The following is a 16,684-nucleotide window of genomic DNA, read 5'->3' on the forward strand; positions in this document are numbered from 1 at the left end:
AAAAGAATAGCTGTGGCTGTTTATGTAATAAAATCATATCGCTCACTGTCTCTAATAAAGAATTGCTAATAGATTATTAAAATGTATGTGTTTTATATACTAATATATGATGTTTGTTATTTTTGTTAAATAGCTTCAAGAGACACGACTAGTACAGAAATTTTGTAAAGGATTACACTCCTGCCCTGAAGAGCAAATGCAATAATAGGAAATAAGGTACATGCATGAGCACAAACAAGATTTTACATTAACCAGTTTCTACTGTGGATTGAGAAAGAAGCTTCTGTACAAAGTGATGTTAACCACAAATTTCAAAATTTAAAGGCAACGAGGTATGACTAATATAACATTTCTAAACAAACAAGAACAATTACTGTTGATTAGACCAAGAAGAAAAGTGAACCTAATACTGAGAAAACCCTGGATACAATTATGTATTTTTCCCCAGAAGATCCATACATTTTACATTGGTTTTGCTCAGCAGTATTTTATAAATGTGAAAATATGTAGACTGTCTAATGAAACAAATAATAACACTTACATATTTGCCTAACCTCCAAGTGGGCATTCTATTAACTAAGGTTATTTGATCAAAGACAGCAGGTTATAGAAATGGCAAGAGGTATGTCTACAGATTAATTTAATTTTTTACTGATTTTGAAAGGCAGTTTCTTCTGCATCAGCTTTGCCACTGCATAGGTTTAACTCATGCAATCCCAGGATATGAACATGCAATCTGCTGAGTGAACACAGGCCCAAACAAAGGCTCACTGTATTTTAGCATTTGTGGCAAATACTTGCAAAGCAAAGAACCATCTAAATTTACACAATAATATATTTACTATTTACAATTAAGTCCTAACAGGATAAATGATCCTACAGAATCATTAATTTTAACACCATATTTGCATAACAAATAGTAACAGAAAAATGCCCCTTGCAACAAGGTAACTATCTTTTCCATAAAACTAATTAAACAATGCCTTTTTGATCATTAATACCATAGGAAAAGCAGATTCTGGTAATTCGTAGAGGGCTTTGAGAGTAAAATATTGTTGGCTTATAAGGAAGATGTTAAAGGCCTGCTTCTGCAATCCATTGAGAGCATTCCCTTCCAATTGAAACAAGAATTGAAAACAGTTAGCACTTCTGAGAATTAGCAAATTGATCTGAAAAGAAACTATGACGCAGGTAATAATTCAACTTCCGAAACTGTTTTTCTATTTACTTACCACCATTTTCATCTGCAGTCCCATCTAACTGAGGTATAGAGATATTAGTTAGGAGCATATTGTTACCACTCCACTCCATTTCTTCCTCTGAAGATGAATCCTCTTCTGTTGAACTTCGATGCATATTTTTGCCAACTGACCTAGAGAAATAGAAGGAACTAACTAATGCACAATGCTCTCTTAGAAAATACCAATAGCCACAGGGAACCTCAAAATCAAAGGGGCGTGGTACTATATGGTTGTGTAATTGGGGGGAACAAAGGGAAACAAACAAAAAAATTGTTACATTTCTCACTGAGAAACTCAAAATATTAGTCAATGTTTGTCTATTTTAAGAGGGAATACTGGTAACCAACCATTTAAAAACAACAGACAAACCCAGCAGTATTCACTAGCTTAAGAAGTTAGCAAGAAGGCATTTAGATGCTTAATTTTATTTCAACTTTACTGAAATATAATTTCATTGCTTGAAAGTGCTTGAAATTTGAAGACTAAACCAACTGTGCAAAATTATTTCAGTTTAGCTCTTCGCAAACAGATGTTTACTTTTTTTTTTAAGGAATCTTTACTGTATTATAACAATTCTCTGTCTTGGCAGGCTTAACTAAAGCACAACCACCAAAACATTGTTGCCATCCATCCTCAAACATCCTGTTGTCTCCAACGTGTTGTTAACACTTAAGCTGCTTTTACTAAGTTAACTGTTCTATGCTGCCATATTTACAGTCCTAAATCTGCTGGGGGAAAGAAAAAAAAAAAGTAAATCTACAAAGAAAAGCTTCTATGAATTTTTCATCTTTTTAAGGTGGCATGGCTTTATGGGGGGGGGGGGGGGGGGGAGAAAAAAAAAAAGCCACTCACCATCATTTATCAGCAGTCCTGCTGGGGGGGGGGAAGAAAAAAAATATATAGACACCCCCCCTCCCCAGAAACCCTCCACTGTATTACAACCCTAGAAGCACTTAGGAATTTGATTTTTTTCTTCAAAATAAAGTGTGAGATGGATATAATTCTTCATAGAAATAAGCTATTCTGTGGCTGCAAGAGAGAAATCCAGATAAATATTAAAGTTTTGGGGTTTGTTTGTTTGGTTTGGTTTTTTGTTTGTATTTTTTATTGTTTTTAAGATAATAATCTATCCTAGTAGCTTGATTTATCAAAACATTATTCTGTAGCCTTAAAAGGTATAAATACAAAGGTTTTGAAGTTACAGGAAGGAAAATGCATACTAGCCTAAATACTTCTGAAGAACTCATCTGTGGAGTTCGACCAGAGCATGAATTATACGTATCATAACACCAGAGACATCTGAATGTGCTCAGCACTGAGCCAACCTAGATCAAGCCCTCTTGATTAGTTCAACAACAATAGGCTCAAATATGGCTATATAATTTCCAGACTAACTCAAGTCTAGAAGCAGCATGACTTGGAAGAGAGACCCAACTAACAAGCACAGCTATGTGCACAGTGGTCACAATCTAACTGAGCTTAGTTCTCCCTCTTCTATGTTCCCAAAACATGGAAAAGTGCAGTGCAAAGACATCCAGCTCTATATGCAAATGAGTATCAAACTGGGGAGAGCAATCAATACCCTGGAGAGTAGGGCTGCTATTCCGAGGGATATCTCAATGGGCTGGGGAATGACAGGAACTTCATGGACTTAAAAAAAAAAAAAGACAAATCCAGATGTCCCACAAATGGAATGAAATAACCCCATGCACTGCTACAGGCACGAGAGAGCTGGCTAGGAAGTGGCTTTGCGGAAAAGGATGCAAAAGCCCTTGTGGACAAGTAGTTGAACATGAGAGTGTGCAGTGCACCTTTGTAGCAAAGCAAGCCAGTTGCATCTTGGGCTGTAACTGCAAGACTGCGGCCAATTTCAGTAGTTGTGAGGCTGCATTTGGAGTATTGTGCTCAGTTTTGGGCATCTCACTGCAAGACAGACACTATCAAACTGGAGCAAATCCAGCTGAGGAGCACCAGGGTGACTGGGGGCTGGAGCACATGATGTATAAGGAGAGGCTAAGGGAACAGGACTTACTCAGCCCTGAGAAAAAACTAAGAGGAGATCTTGTCGCACTTGTCAAGTATCTGATGAGTGGGTATAAGGAAGATGAACCCAGATTCAGAGGTGCCCAGTGATATGAAAAAGGCAATGGGCACAGGGCTGCCTCTGGGAATGTTACGTACAAAGGAAGCATTCTTCTTTATGAGGGTGTTAAAACACTGGAACATGTTGCCCATATAGACTATGCAATCTCTGTCTTTGTACAAGGCTCTGAGCAACTGATCAATCCAAAGCTGCTTTGACTAAGGCACTGGACTATATAGCATTTAGATGTTTCTTCAAACCTGAATTATGCTATAATCCTGTGCATGAAGTAAATCTTGTCAACTTTAGTAAATCCAAGTTAGGCTGGAGACAACTTCTGCAGGGAACAACTTTGATTTCTCTGCATTCAAGCCCATCAGTTTAGATTCCAGGAAAATTTGTGTAACACAGCATGATACCACCACACATGAACAAGTCCAGGTCTTGATGGGCTTTTTTCTCCAGTTCAGCACAAATCAAACCCAAGCCATTTAATTGAGTCAGTAGGGTGTTGTTACTCCTTATTATCTCAATATATTTTTTGACATAATGGAAGATTGGTGAATACCCAATAACAGAAATAGTATGGATATGGTAGGACGAATTAGTAAGCAGTACAGATTACATAAATCCGAGCTGAATAAGGTTGGATCCACCACCAGACTCAAAATGGCTCTTTATGCATAAGCAGAATGGGGCAGAAATACCGATGGTCTCTTCTGAGGTCAGTCCAAATTCTGCAGAGATCCCACAAACAAAGCTTGTAATTCCCTCTGAATACGAGTTGACTTCCTGTGGAGGCACCTGGTATGTATATTCTCCCTAGCACTTTCTGTCTGGGATTAAGATGTAGGCATATATGAGCGAGTTATTAGTGAACCAGCACATCAAGTCTGATGAGTTTTTAAATAGGATTCTTTATTGCATAAAAGCAGCTAATTGCTTCAGGATCCTACCTGACCACAGAAGTTGTACAGTCATGCCCATACAGAGCTGTGCCTGAGCTAATAAATTCTGCAATATATAGGCTGGTGTTACACAGAAACTACCACTAACTGAGGGTTAACGTTTTAGATGGAAATTCCAGCTTTTCACACTACTGTGAGGGGAAAAAACCAAAGAAAATCAAAGGTCAGATAGGAAAAGTAGCTTTAGAAATTAATTCTCTCTAGAACTAGGAGACTAATGATTTAACTTCTGATTCTGTTGCAACTCTTCTGTATGTCTTCAGGAAAGAAAAGATTAAATATTTCGATGCCTCTTTTGCTCTCTGAATCATAGAGCAATTATGATTTCTGATGTAAAAAAAACAAATATCAAAATGTTATGTCTCTGAAGTCTCTCATCTTTCCAATAGAATTATAAATACCAGAAGGTCTGCCCAAAGCAGGGGTGAAGAGAAACTGAATATAGCTTCTTTCAACGCCTGTCAGTGCAGACTGTACAAAAGGTCAGTACAACCTGAGAAGATGTTCCAAGAATCTTGGCCTTAAAAATATTCAAGCTGCTGACCTTTAACAGTCCAGCAGAGTGAGCTACATTCGTGTTTTGATTTAAGCTCTGAGCATGGAAATAAATGGGTGTTTTCCTCAGGCTCTGGGTCAGTCTTCACAAGAATACTTCTTAAATATTTACTTCAGTAAAAGTTACAGGGACATGAGATGTACAAGATACACCTTAATATTTGTACTACATCCAAGGTGTGACCTTAAGAGGAGGTTACAACTGAAGTTTTTTGTATTTGCACTTGTAGGACAAAAAAACTACTCAGGTTTTCCTTAAAAGGCAAACTAGAGGCTTAGGTCTAGCCAAACCTAAACATTTAATCTTTATTTCCATATAAAACTGACAATTCACAGCATCATCTGAACAACTGCATTCTATCCCAAGATTTGCATAGATTTTTCCAATATGGTCAGCAACCTCTCAACAGCTCACTAGGCTCAGGGCACACCTGAAGACAGGGTGGGAGAGAGGAAGGATCTGGCAGAAAAGAAATACCAAGAAAAGAAAATCACATATATACCTTCTTCTTGGCCCAGGCTCTTCAATGCTACTGTCCCACCTTTGGGACATTAACAAGCTAAGTTCCATTTCTTCTTTCTCGCACTGTGGCTCATTTTCTTCATCATCACTGTTCTGAGAATTTCGACAGCTTCCAAGAGAACGATGGTGACAGAGTGTTTTATGACGTCCCATCTGATATCCATCATTCTCCAATCCAGCCAAAAGATCAATCATGGCCTCATCAGCACTACTGTCCACTGCAGAAAAAGCCCATACAAGTAGAATGTATTATAATCTATCAGTAAAACACAAAACCAAAGAAACAAAACCAAAAAAACATTTTAAAATCTACTAGTTCGTTACTGTCTCAAGCAAGGCAGGCTACAGAAATAAAAGCTCTTTTCAGATCTTATTTTTTACAAGTTTTATGATTTCTTATCTTTTCTAGCTCTTGATCTAGAATCTTGACAACCTTCTTTTTTTATTTCTGCCCTCCTCTTCTCATTGTAGTAGATTTAGTGGAAGCACTTCTTTTTCTCCGCCCTCCTATTATCTCCTCACATTCAGTAAAGCCTCACTCTGATTTCAGCATGAGTGCCAGTTTTGGAAGCATCACTGTCTTCTCTTGCTCTCATCATTTCCATGTCTGCATTAACTTTGTTGGGCACTTCTCTCTATCACTTGGAAGACTGTCAACCACTGGATCTCATGAAAGGTGATGCTGATTTTGACCAACTACTTTTTCCTTCCTTCTGTCCTTTACTATAATGCTTAACTTCATCTTCCTTTTTTTTTTTCCACTATAACCTATCCTCTTCCTAGGTTCTTCTAAACACTTAAAGTTTATCTGATATCACTCCTCCCTTAAATTTTATTTTTTGTTTTCCTTTATTTGACCCAAGCTTACACTAACTCATGCACTTGCCTTCTCATTCTTTACTTTTATTTCTTAAACATCCTTTCAAGTCACAGTTTTTTTCTCACTCTCCTCCTGCTTACCTTTCATCTGACCTCATAAGCAATTTATGATCTCCAGTCTACCAGGCATCTTTGTTACTTCTCTCTCCTTCTCCTCTGGCTGAAGAACTACAATCTCTACTTTCCTTCCTCAGGAAATATCATATGATTTACAATGATCCTGAGAATCATATAAAATAGGTCTCAACATCGGTGAGGAAGGCATTTTCCATATTTTACAAAGGCTTCACAAGACACCATGCAACCATTCAGAATGGAAACCAACCCCTTTGCCAGAGTTCTGTATTAACCACTTTCAGTTGTGCTTTCTGTTCTTAGCTTTTTTGCCCTTTGTGAGGTCCATCATTAGACTCCAACCTTTACTTTCCACTAGAATAAACCTTGGTGTGTACTTTGCAGCAGCAGCGCACTTCACAGCCCCTGTGACACCATTACGCTACAAAAGCATAGTAAAGACTAGTCGATGCTATGCAAGAGCGTGAGAGACCCAAAGATGCAGCATGTTGTACTCATGGTCACGCAAGACACCAGCAATTAGTAGCCCCATGATAAGAAAAAAAAAAAAAGAAAAAAGACAAAAAATAAGACAAAGTCATGAAGTCTCCATGTGATTCCCTAGCCACTGGAAGAAACAAGACCCTTTCAACACTCCTATTTGGTTGGCCAATTCACACACACAGTCATAAGACGTACCCTATATACTATTTTAGCCACTTCTCGTCCTCTCAGCACAATCTTCTCACTCCGAAAAAAAGATAAATCAATGCTCATGTTTGCCAACTCCCATGTAATTACTTATAGTTCTTTCGATAAATCCAAATCCTTGCCTATAAAACTTCCATAACTAAAATCTTGCCTACTTTCTGCAAAATAAAACAGCACTGAAAAATACTCTTAATCTCACTCCATCCACTCCTCCCTTCTTTGCAAGGAAAGATTGTATACTGATGTATATTGTTACCTATAGATATGTATTAGTTGCCCATATTGTATCTTGTTGCCCATACACGTATTCACACCGTATAGGTATCAAAAGCATTGGAGACTATGAGTTTTAGGTATCTGCTCCCCAAACCTTGTAGTATCAACTTAAATGCATATTAACATTATACCTTATATTTACATAAGAATGTATATAGAGATAGCTTGAACTATGCGCTTTTCATCACCTCTAGAGTATTTGAACTATTTCTACCTGAAGTAGCTTCTCATACAAGTTCCTTTGTTGTGTTATTTTATTGTCTTTTCCCCTTCATGCCATCCGCATTTGCTGTTATAGTTTTTCTCCCCCTCTTTAATGATTTACTTCTTGTTTCTTTGCCTTCAACCGTTCTTTTGTATCCATAAATTTTGGGAAATGCTCTGCTGCAGCTTGGCTCTCATTATCAGTCTACTATCGCCCAGTATCTCCAAACAGCTGAGTTTCTAAAGATAGACCGTGAGCATGTTCTCTACTGTAACTGTACAAAAGATGCAGTAACTGCAACAATATAATTGCTAGACAGTCAAAATCCTCCTTATTCTGATAGTTTTAGTCCTATCACCCTAGGAGCATAAGGAAGAGCAATACCTGTAAGAGGTTGCATTTAGCTGACCTAGCAGGAGGACAAGCTTAGTGAACCAGTAAAGCACAGTAGCCTCTACAAATACTGTCCTGGTGACTTTTTTAGAAATTATAAGTTGGTTTTTTGGTGGTGGTGGTAGGGTGTGTGTGTAAAGTCTCAAACTGCTTGACAAACTCCCTGAGCTAAACTACTTACTTTCTTTCATGACTGGTAATGTAAGTGAACACAAAGAGTGTGGAACAATAAAACAGCCTGGAAGAAAAGACATTCCAGTCATACTCACTAAAAACTGTAGTCTGACTCAGTCTCTGAGACAAAGGCTGAAAGCTCTGACTGTTCTCCACAATGTTTAAAATTGCTTCTTCATTAATAAGTGCTTCCTCTTCTTTATCAGTATGCATCCTATTGGATTCTTTAAAAGGAGAACAAAAAGAGAAAGGATAGAACTTCAGAGAGTCACAGACATCAATACATTATGAAAGCAAGTCACTTCAAAATGGATTTTACTGTGCAAGTATGTTTCCATTATTTGCTATAGCAATTTTAGAAAGGCTTACTCTAACAATGACGAAAATAAAAGCAAAACTACTCTTCGTTTTTTCGTAACGGACAATCAGATCTTCCTTGGCTTGCTTCTGCTAATAGTATAAACAGCCAAAGCATGACACAGATTTATGCATAAACAATTATGCTATTAAAAATACTCACCTTTGTTCATCTTTTTATCTTTATGCACTTCTACCATATTAGCTGGTGTACACTGAAAGGCTTCAGGAGAAAGTACCTCAGAATGTAGTGTTAGCTGAGCAGAGAACTCCTCTGATCCATTGCTGTAGTCCACTGATCCTGACAACGTTCTAGTTAATTGAAAACCAATTTTTAAATGCATATTTAAGGTTTGCATAGAATACTATACTGTATGGCAAATGGCTAAACACTTACACAGAGAAGTCATTTTGCTTGAGGATTTCTTTAAGTCTCTTCTGAAAAAATTTTTCACTCTCCGTTGCTGGCACAAATCCACGGTCTTTAAAATTTTTAAAATATGCGTTATTCAGTTTTACTTTGACCTCTCAACACAGAGAGCAGATAAAATTACTAATTCTATTAGGAGATGGCTCAAAGTTGAAGTGTCCACTAATTTTAAGTGCCAAATTTGAGGGCCAATTTCTCAAGTGTATTTAAACACTTTAAAATACTTCACATACTTCCACTGATCTCATTTGCAACTGCAAGTATCAACAGCATTTACAAATCATGTTGCAATTACACCAAGGTGAGCATCCAGGAAAAGAATAATCAGTGAACAATTTTGAAAAGTCTGATTTACGCAGCCTGAATAACACTACACAAATGCAGGAAAAAAACCCAAAACACAGAAAACTGTCTGCCTTAGCCAGGAATCTGCCTCTTCCCTGCTTGCAATCCTCTGGCTTACTTGCCAAATATCATTCATATTTTAAAAGAAACATGGCCTAGGTTCTGCAGAGAATAGCTCTGTTCATTATGCAATTAATTTGCGGAGCACGGTCTTCCCTGTGCAATGAATTTTACATAAAAATACAGGGATTTGTCCATCTTTTTAGAATTTTCATCTAACACCACCTCAGCTATAACTCCACAGAAATTCAAAGGAACTGCCCTTATGCATAAACTACCACAGAAAGCTTCAAGATAAGAGATTTAATTTACCCACTATTTAAACATTTAAATGTTTTCCATCATAAAGCATGCAATCTTAACTGTCATTATCTTTCATTCTGCCTTGAATGCTTTGCCACTAGCTGAATCATGATGTTTTTAGGCAAGTTTATGTATCTTGCTTTTAAAATTGGAATACGCATACTGGACAATCAGTAAGCTTGGAACTAAAAAAAACAGTACATCTAAAAAGCCCTCAAACTTGATATACTGATTTAAATTCTACTCCTGCTTGCTTCTCATTCAAAGTTTTTGATAAACAGCTGCACTTTTTTTTTTTTTTTACCTTGTGACTCAGGTGGCTTAATCTGAGAAGATTCACATTTCTGTCTCCGTCGCTGCTTTTCATCTTCCCATATAGCTTGCAAACCAGGGTTTCTGCCAATCTGGGCTGAAATACGCATTATTACACAAAGGGAAGTCTGTCAACGTGATGAAGCATTCTTCCCCCCCGCCCCCCCCATTAGATTCTGACATTCTTCATCTCTTTTTTTCATTCTAACCTGTTGTTTTTTTAATTGCAATTCTTGCCTTAGTCTAGGATTCAGTGTTATGCAGATGTCCTATTTGTTATCTCGACCTTTGACTTTTGCTGGTCTTCTCACCAAGTATGTGTGTGTATGTATGTACACACATGCACACATACTTGATGTTGATATTTCACTTACTCTTCTTATAGCTCTGAAACATTCTGTTATGCATTAACAAAAACCTCTTTCCATTGCTCTGACAATAGGCTATTCTTATAACATGTTTTTTTTCAGAGTTCATTTAATTCTTATTTTTTTAGAAAACTTCAAGTTTGTAGATAGCAATTCACTGACACAGAAATCTGGATTGCGGCTTAACTAAGCCGAGCCTTGAAAAAACACGGCAATATAGCTCCTGCCTTAGAACATTTTACATAGAAAGTTATTAACACTTCACCTTCAATATCCAGTTGATTTAAAATGTCAGCAGCTACTGCATCCACTTCCAATTCACAGGTACTTTGTGGCTGAACACCGTTCAACATTAAAGAGCTGTGATGACATAAATAGTACAGGTTAATATAAAATTAATCAATATTTAATCAATATGTTGATTTTGAAACATGCGTCATCACTGTTTTCTAACAGGACTAACATCTAAAATATTTCAGAGGGGAATGCGGGTGAGTACCTCAATACAGAATTACCAGTTCTCATCCTCACCCGCAAGTCCTTAAATTAATGGTCATATTCAAATCTAATTAGATGAGAAATCTGTATCTTCAACTTAAAGGGATTAGCTTTTTCTTTTCTGGGGAGAAGTGGTAAAGAACTCTAAATACTACAGCAATTACAATACTGTTCTCCTCAAATGCAAGACGAAATGTTCTGTAGAACTCTCACCCAATAGGACCATCTGCATTTGCATGATCTTGCGCCCAAAAAACAGAGTGACAAGAATTTTTCTCTCACATTCACAATTCAGAGCAATGCAAAACAGTTTAACACTTCCAACTAAGGGAAGTGAAGCAAAAAGTGTTTTATTTTTCAGTTTTTTTAAATTTATTTAGGGGGCTTAGAGGTAGCCTGGTAAATATAAACAGAGTATTAGCATCCCAAATACGTGCAGAACTAAGGGTAACTGGCTTGGTTAAGACTTAAAATACTAGAAACAGATTCAAGCTTGTTGTACAATGTTCTGGTATCTTCCTGCAGTGCGTTTTCAGATCTGCTAAGGTCAGCGGCCTTCCACCTGTTGCTGTCAGTGTACTAATTTTAAGGAGTCCATGGAGGAAGCTAAGAAAGAGGAACCTCCCAGGTTTATGTGGAAGTCTGTTTACCATTTGCAAATTTTTAAGGAAACACAGAAAATCCACTCCAAGCTCGCCATGGTTAAAATAATGCTATTCTTCAGGACCCTTTGTCTAGGTTAATTAACTGGTATTTTACTTGTATTCCTACATTCCCTGACATACACAGAGCCTCAAAAATCTCAGCATGGGATATAAGATATAATTTATGAATATTTTCAGTGCTCTCTATAAGCTTTGAATAGAAGTCACTACATTCACTGATGTCCGGTTCTGTCAGCAGAATGGAGATCTAACATTTCTGAAGTGTATCAATGTACCATACGACTTAGTTTAAGATAACAAACCCATTCATTTGTGATTACAAAAGCAAGAATTATTTATTAGACCCACAATAGTGTGTGAACTTCATAAAGATTAAGAAAGGCACTGGAAAACAAATACTTTGCTTTGTAGACTGTTAGATGACAGTATCATGCAGAGAAAACTGAAACTGTTAGGCTATAACTACTTTATTACATCTGTATCAATTGAAATACGAACATTGACACCTTACAGGGAAACCAGAGAATTATTTTTAACCATAAAAGAGTTAAGTTCTGAAAAAGTCCACCTTTTTTTTTTTTTTAATCTCCAGGGGAGATTAAAAAAACCAACAACAGAGTAAACTTACAGCTTGTTAGCTTAACTGTTTAGATAGAGAACTGAACAAGATAGAAATAAACAGTGTTAGAAATCTAAGAAGAAATTAAACCAATCCTAAAATATCTATTTACTGGCACTTACAAGGGAAAAGACAGAGAGGACTAAAAGGAGATCTAGATATTTGGTTGTTGACTCTATATACCACAGTAATACAAAGTTCAGTTTGTATTACCAGTTCAATTACTCAGCTGATGTGTAACTTTACTCTGGGGTAAGAAAAAAAATACTCCCCTACGTAAGGCTGACAGAGGTTACTGTGATAACCTCAACCTCTCTACAGCAGCAGACTCAGCTTTCGAGAATCATCTTTGCTCTCCTGTTATCACATTATAATAGCATAAGTTCTACTGAAAAGTAAAATCCTGTGTTATACATAATACGAAACTGAGAAACAAAACACAAATCTCAGCAATTGGATTTTTAATGGAGTGAGGGATAAGAAATAGGCATCTTGAAAATCAATTTTAGAAATTGCCCGACACTTAATATTTTGAAAGCATGTAGTTTAAAAACAGAGAAAACAAAATTTCTAGAATAATTTGTTGGTGGCCATATTTTAAAATTTGTGATGTCACATTTTGTGGCTGCATTAATACAGTAAATGTATTTTTCACTCTGTATGTAAATGTATGTTTCACTCAGTTACAGCAAAAGAAGGCAGAGCAGGATATTTCTTTATTCTAAACATCCAAAAGTAGTCTGGCAGAAGTTGTGAAGCACTTCTGTAGAATTCATTAACAACTGTAAGATGCCGTGCATTAATATATGATTACTAATCCCTCCAGTCAGCAGTACTGTTTCAGAGTTATTGTGAGAACTAAGAGCGTAGATCACAGAACTCCTAAACCAAAGCAGCTCAGCTTTTTAGCAGAATTAGACTGCCCATACCCTAACGCACACTTGAAGGACAATCCACTGCAATCACTTCCCTCCCTTCCCAATCATGCCATCAGCTGAGAAACAAGTCCATAATATGATCAAGATGCATACTTTTCATGTCATGCACTTTGGGTGCTTGTATTCATCAAAGCATTCAGAGACTCCCTGCATGGCAGGCAACAGGAACTGCAGGCAAGCCGAAACTTGCATTTTCATCACATAATAAGAACGAACTGCAAGATTGCTGGGAAACAAGAACAAGGGAGGAAGCTGCAAAAATTTTGTCCGCTCCCTTCATGAAATCAAAGCGTTTCTGGGAACAAGTGAAAAGGGACCACAATACACAATGGTCACCGATATCAGAAAAGTTTCTGATTTTAATACTGTCCTTTGCTAAATGAGACATGTAAATGACCAGAAACGTGGTCAAGACATGTCTTTGACTGGTTTGGTAGACATGGACCTGTTGGAACTGGTCTGGAGGAGGGCCACAAAAATGACCAGAGGAATGGGACACCTCTGCTATGAGGACAGGCTGAGAGAGTTGGGGCTCTTCAGCCTGGACAAGAGAAGTCTCTGGGGAGACCTAACTGCAGCCTTCCAGTACTTCAAGGGGGCCTACAAAAAAGATGGGGACAAACTTCTAACAGGGCCTGTTGCGACAGGACAAGGGGTAATGGTTTTAAACTAAAAGGCAGAAGATTTAGATGAGATAGAAGGGAGAAATTTTTCACAATGAGGGTGGCAAAACACTGGCACAGGTTGCCCAGCGAGGTGGTAGATGCCCCATCCCTGGCAACAGGGTCAAGTTGGACGGGGCTCTGAGCAACCTGATCTAGTTGAAGACATCCCTGCTCATTGCAGGGGCGTTGGACTAGATGGCCTTTAAAGGTCCCTTCCAACCCAAATTATTGTATGATTCTAGGATTCTATACAACTGTAAAGCTCTGAGCTTTCTACTTTCACTAATTTTCTCTTTATTTAAACAGTCCCATTAAAAAAACAAAAAAACAAAAAAAAAAGAGAGAGAAAGAAAATTCTTGAAAAGTTTAAGACAAAATGTATTTTTAGTGTTAATGACCTACTTCTGACGAGTTTGTTTGATGACTAAAACCATTAACTGAAACATTTGCCTTTCCTCTGACAAAAAAAACCAAGCTTTCTATTTTCTTCCCTTTAACTAGCTTGGACATTTTGTCAAAAAGACATGTCTTGGTTTTCCACATCCCTATGAAGAGTATGGCCAGTGATTTGTCTTGAGAATTGATCAATACTGCAGACAAAGTTAGCTAAGAGCTTTCCAAATAATCTGATTAATTATTTATTTAGAGATTATAATATGCATTTATCCTACAAAATAACACTAAATTCAATATTGATGAATTCAAAACAAACTGGTAGTTGTCACTATAACTTTAGTCTGCTTCCACAATAATATTAATTTAAAGCATGTTCTTTGTCTGCAAGTCACCAAGACTCAAATTATTTAGGCAATTAGAAGCAGAAAAGCTCATTTTGCCCAAACTCTAAATCAAACAGATATAAGGAGTCTTTCTATCAAAAACTACAGTATTCCGATTAACATGGCGTATTATTCAAATTAAAAACACTGAGATAACAAGAGCCCTTTTTTGAAACAAATTTAGGATTTATCATCATAATTCTCATTAATGTTTTCAGGATTAAGGCAGGGGTGGTAGTCAAAACTGCACACTCCAAAGACTGATGTGGAGACTAATAAAGACAACTGACATGTACAGTGAGATTTTTATTAGATTTCAAAAGTGTTTTCTCAATACAGTAGATTCATTAACTTGGCATTTAACATCCTTGTCAAGGTGAGTCATTAGACACTTGCACTAACAGAAGTCAGGGCAGTAGCACCACAAGCTTCTGCAACATCCAGGTAAGCCACAAAGGCCAAGGAGCCATTTGTTCCCACTTCAGGAAAAACCTCAAAGGGCATATGAAAACAAAACAGCTTTGACTGGCCCTTCTAACATTTTAATTTACTCTAAAACAAAAATGTCAGGGGGAGAGGGAGGAGTACAAACTGTCCTGGAGTACCGTTATTTAACATGATTACACGCGTCTTTGAGAACTATTTGATCTGAGTACTGTCAACAGCTTGGTCAGCTGTTAGGTTTGCTGGTTTTGCTCACCTAAAACAAACATGCACAACACATCAGGAAAATACACGAAGCAGCAGTATCTCCTACTCTCCCAGATCAAACCACATATCGTGAGCAGCTACTGTGCTGCAATTAGCAGGTGAGAAGAGAGCATGAATAAGTCAGAACATGTCCAGTCTCCTAGCTGCAGCTAGTTGAAAGTATGAACTACTTCAGGTAATTAGCAGTTCTTATGCCTTGGAAGATACTTGGAAGTGGTCTGTTTGACACAGATTGCCCTATACAACAGACTAACCACCTGCCTCATCACATGCACTAGTTTTCCAAAGAAAAAGATAATTTTATGTAATGTCAAAACCACAATTTGAGAGTATCTGTATTAGAACAAGGTTAGGGGAAAAAAAAAAAAAAAAGACTTAGAAAATCACAGCCAAAGCTTTTCATAGCATCTAGGTTTAATTTTGTAAAAAAGAACATAGAATTGTTCACAAAGTACAACCTATAATACAGATATATGATAGGAAGGGTTAAGTGAGGTGGCATAGGAATGGAAGCAACCCAGCTGCAAGAGAACAAAAGTTTACTCTCCTAAGCAGCAAGATAAATCAGGGTTGCACAACACTGAGCTGCCATGACTAGGCTACTTGAGATACTCAAACCAACTAATTTAAAATATTCATACCTGCACACTATGCTGAAAAACCGCAATATAAATCCATCATACCTTTGTAGAAAAAGCTCCAAATAAATTATTTTGAGACTAGAGAGAACCGTCCTTATTTTTGAAGAATGTGAAAGTTTGTTGGCACTATCCACTGGCATAATTATTATAATAACAATGTAGGATGAAACCTGTGCTCAAAGAAAGTATCAAGGTTTGGTTCCTCAGATGCTGAGGCAATGAATTAAAGCAATAGTGGACACACAATTAAAAAAAGTGTCCACTACATACAGTTATCTAGATCAAAGCCCTCAAAACCCCTGAATAATGGACATCAAGGTCAGTATCTTAATTCACCAACGTTAATGACAGCCTAGGGAAACAAGTTCTGTGATGACTACATCTCAGGTATTTATAATGTTAAACTGAGGATAGTAGATAAAAAATTAACCCCACAGAGAATCTGAAATGTGTCACTAAAATGCACTGATAAGGCCTCTAAACTTTCACATATAATTTTCCATATTTTGTTCATGGAAGAAAAAACATCTTTAGTTGCAGGATGTTCCAGTGACTTGAATAATGTGCACATTTTATGACGAATCAAATAGCTAAATAAAAACATGTATATCCTGACAGTGAGAAAAGCAATTACAACAGTCACAAATCTAGTAGAAATCTTTAATATTCCATAACTCATAGACTGTGCAATAATGTTACTTGTCAGATCTCTCCATTTCCCAGGTTGCACCTGGGTCGGGGCAACCCCAGTATCAATACAGGCTGGGGGATGAAGGGATTGAGAGCAGCCCTGCTGAGAAGAACTTGGCAGTACCGGTGGGTGAAAAGCTGGACATAGGCCGGCAATGTGCGCTCGCAGCCCAGAAAGCCAAGTGTCTCCTGGGCTGCACCAAAAGCAGTGTGGCCAGCAGGTTAAGAGAAGTGATTCTGC

The 16,684-nt window shown here is 37.4% G+C and overlaps 1 protein-coding gene across 1 annotated transcript in view; it reads right to left on the minus strand.

The window, feature by feature from the left end:
• Positions 1–16,684, minus strand: part of REV3L (REV3-like, polymerase (DNA directed), zeta, catalytic subunit) — a gene marked incomplete at its 5' end in the record, with an annotated part of 77,037 nt that overhangs the window by 48,518 nt on the left and 11,835 nt on the right. The window contains 7 exons of the mRNA XM_010291777.1: positions 1,233–1,372; positions 5,351–5,588; positions 8,158–8,276; positions 8,579–8,731; positions 8,817–8,901; positions 9,862–9,966; positions 10,503–10,597. Coding sequence (XP_010290079.1) covers positions 1,233–1,372; positions 5,351–5,588; positions 8,158–8,276; positions 8,579–8,731; positions 8,817–8,901; positions 9,862–9,966; positions 10,503–10,597 — 935 coding nt within the window. The remainder of the gene's footprint in view (positions 1–1,232; positions 1,373–5,350; positions 5,589–8,157; positions 8,277–8,578; positions 8,732–8,816; positions 8,902–9,861; positions 9,967–10,502; positions 10,598–16,684) is intronic.

Source organism: Phaethon lepturus, unplaced genomic scaffold (assembly GCF_000687285.1).
Source record: "Phaethon lepturus isolate BGI_N335 unplaced genomic scaffold, ASM68728v1 scaffold12887, whole genome shotgun sequence".
NCBI classification, from domain to species: domain Eukaryota; kingdom Metazoa; phylum Chordata; class Aves; order Phaethontiformes; family Phaethontidae; genus Phaethon; species Phaethon lepturus.